This window comes from Propithecus coquereli, unplaced genomic scaffold (assembly GCF_000956105.1).
Source record: "Propithecus coquereli isolate 6110/MARCELLA unplaced genomic scaffold, Pcoq_1.0 Scaffold380, whole genome shotgun sequence".
Taxonomy (NCBI): domain Eukaryota; kingdom Metazoa; phylum Chordata; class Mammalia; order Primates; family Indriidae; genus Propithecus; species Propithecus coquereli.
The window spans coordinates 796302-799158 of record NW_012149508.1 but is presented as its reverse complement, the minus strand read 5'-3'; the positions used below and the strand labels follow the sequence as shown (position 1 = coordinate 799158).

General features: G+C 36.2%; 1 protein-coding gene across 1 annotated transcript in view; it reads right to left on the bottom strand.

The window, feature by feature from the left end:
- Positions 1 to 1301: 1301 nt before the first annotated feature.
- CLEC2B (C-type lectin domain family 2, member B) overlaps positions 1302 to 2857 on the bottom strand; it is a 42832-nt gene continuing 41276 nt past the window's right edge. The window contains exons 3-4 of the mRNA XM_012652149.1: positions 2439 to 2542; positions 1302 to 1444 (exon numbers count right to left, since the gene is read on the bottom strand). Coding sequence (XP_012507603.1) covers positions 1336 to 1444; positions 2439 to 2542 — 213 coding nt within the window. The 3' untranslated portion in view covers positions 1302 to 1335. The remainder of the gene's footprint in view (positions 1445 to 2438; positions 2543 to 2857) is intronic.

Sequence of the window (2857 nt, the reverse complement as noted above, 5' to 3'; positions counted from 1 at the left end):
GAATCAGGAGGCACTCCCAAGAGATCCTGGGCAACTCAGCCCAGCTCCAGACTGGCGGGGAGTCCCAACAGATTCTGGAGATGGAAGGATCAGACCACCACCAGTAGTTGACAACAACACTCTGAAGCTGAAAATCCTCCCCTTTAAAAGCTCTGTATTTTTGCTTATCAGGGAAGAAAAATTGGATTTTGGAATGATAGCCTGTGTTTCTTCTCCCTTTGCTTGCAAAGGAATAAATCACTTTCCTTCTCTTCAGCAACTTGTTCTTGTTCTTCTGATTCGGCCTTGTGGACTTGTGCTGAGTTTTGGTAACAGGCACTTGGGTTGATTTCACATCTTTGCAATTGTGAGTTGTGGTGCCATAAACATTCAAGTGCAAGTGTCTTTTTTACAAAATGTCTTTTTTTCTTTGGGTCAGTACTTGGTAGTGGAATTGCTGGATCGAATGGTAGGTCTACTTTTAGTTCTTTGAGTAATCTCCATACTGTTTTCTAAAGAGGTTGTACTAGTTTGCAGTCCCACCAGCAGTGAAGAAATGTTCCTTTCTTTCTGTGTTCATGCCAGCATCTATTGTTTTTGGACTTTTTAATATAAGCCATTCTAACTGGGGCAAGGTGACATCTCATTGGGGTTTTAATTTGTATTTCCCTAAGGATTAGTAATGTTAAGCATTTTTTATATGTTTCTTGGCCATTTGTTTCTTCCTTTGAGAAGTATCTGTTCATGTCTTTTGTCCACTTTTTTCTTGACGATTTGCTTGAGTTCTTTGTGAATTCTGGTTATTAGCCCTTTATTAGATGTGTAGCTTGCAAATACTTTCTCCCATTTTGTAGGTTGTCATTTGCTTTGTTGATTGCTTCCTTGGCTGTTCAAAAGGTTTCCAGTTTTATCAAATTCCATTTATTAATCTTTATTGATGCCATGATTGTCACTGGGGTCTTTTTCATAGATTATTTGCCAAAGCTGACATCTAGAAGAGTTTTTTCTACATTTTCTTCTAGAATTCCTATGGTTTCATGCTTTAAATCTAAGTCCTTTATCCATGTTGAATTAATTTTTGTGAATGGTGACAGGTAGTAGGGGTTTTGTTTCATTCTCCTGCATGTGGTTTCCATATATATGGGAGGAGGGGCAACTACTCTGTTTCACTAACCTCAGCAGAATACCTGTTATCATTTTCACCAATCTTTGAACTGATGATTGAATGTATGCTCTAACCTGATTCACAAACATTAATTACCTAGACTGATATAAAAATGAATCTGTTTCTTTGTATAAATAGTTTGCTTTTATTTGTCTTTCATAATTTTATCTTCTGTCTCTCCCATCTTCAAGTTAGTGTATATTTTTCCTACAAATCCATTTTCTTTCTGTGTAGCACCGAGCTGTTCCAGCACCATTATCATTAAGGTAAGCACATTCTTCACTCCCTTTCACATTAAACCTGCAATAAAAGAAATAGCCATTATGTACTAGGGAGTCATGTGATTTCTTCCTTGTCCAGTGACACCTTTAAACAAAAATCCTATCTGTCCAAAGATCTGAAAATGTATACTGTGATACAAAGCTCTCCTGCGAGGGTTGAGATACCTATACTAAGTTGGATCGAAAGAGGCTCTTTTACAATAATTTGTATTTGTTAAATTGACATTAAGTCATTTACATGTATTTAGCAGAGGGACCAATTCATATAAACCAATGGTTCTCAACTAGGGGAGATTTTGATCCTCTCCCCCCCAAGGGACACTTGGCAATAGAGGAGATGTCTGGAGAAATTTTTGATTGTCACAACTGGAGGCAAGGGTCTGATGGGGTGAATAGTTACTATCAGCTAGTGGATAGAGGGTTGCTGCAACATCCTACAATACACTAAAAATTGCCCCATTCACGCAGCAAAGAAGTACTCAGTACAAAATGTCGGTAGTGCTGCTGTTGGGAAACTCTAATATGAGCTAAGCAGCTAAGTCACTAAGAGCCACTATTTCAGGTGTGTATGCAGAGTTTCAGTTTTATAACACAGAAGATATGAAGCCCAGGACAAACTGCACAATAGTGCAATTGCAAATAAAACCATGTTAAAATGAACATCAAATTGATCTTGAACTGTAAAAGATATCAGAACACAGGAAACATGATGCTTGTGGAAGAGATGTAGAATTGCTAAAGATAGTTTAAAATTAGGCAAAAGTTTAATTTGAGGGTAGCTATACATATATAAATCTCAGGTCTTTATATTCAAAATAGCCAACTAGAAGATCTGCTCTTGCAATCTTTATGGTTGACTCTTGGAATGAATCTCAATAAATGATACAATTTCCCACTTCACCTTTCTAACATGCACAAAAATCTAGAGCTCTAGTGAAATTTAGCTAATGCCCAGGTCCTACAGAACATTGCACTATCTAAATTTAAGTAATCTCAGAAAGAAAAAAACTCACCATTTGGAAAATATGCTTCCATTTACCCATTGTCCTGTTTGATTTTTTGTCATCTTCAGCCCAATCCAATGATCAGAACCGCATTTGTACCGATGAAGAAAAGACTTTAGGGATAAAGTTAATTTCAAAATTTTATTCCTTAGTTTTCACTACGATCTTTTGTACACCTCTTGCTTTGCAGGTTGTAAGGTGCAAGAAACCTTACTAGAAAATAGTGATGGAATTTTTAAAAAGTACTTTTTTTCCTCTGACCTTTAGTTTTCTTGTTTATAAAAAAAGATGTGGCATACAATTTCTTTAGATACTTTTTGATTCCAAATTGATAAAATATAATTTGAAAATCTATTCCTTCAGAATTTTCAAACTGTTAGCTCCTGAAAGCCAAGGTTTACAATTGAGTTCTTGCATATCATTCCTAA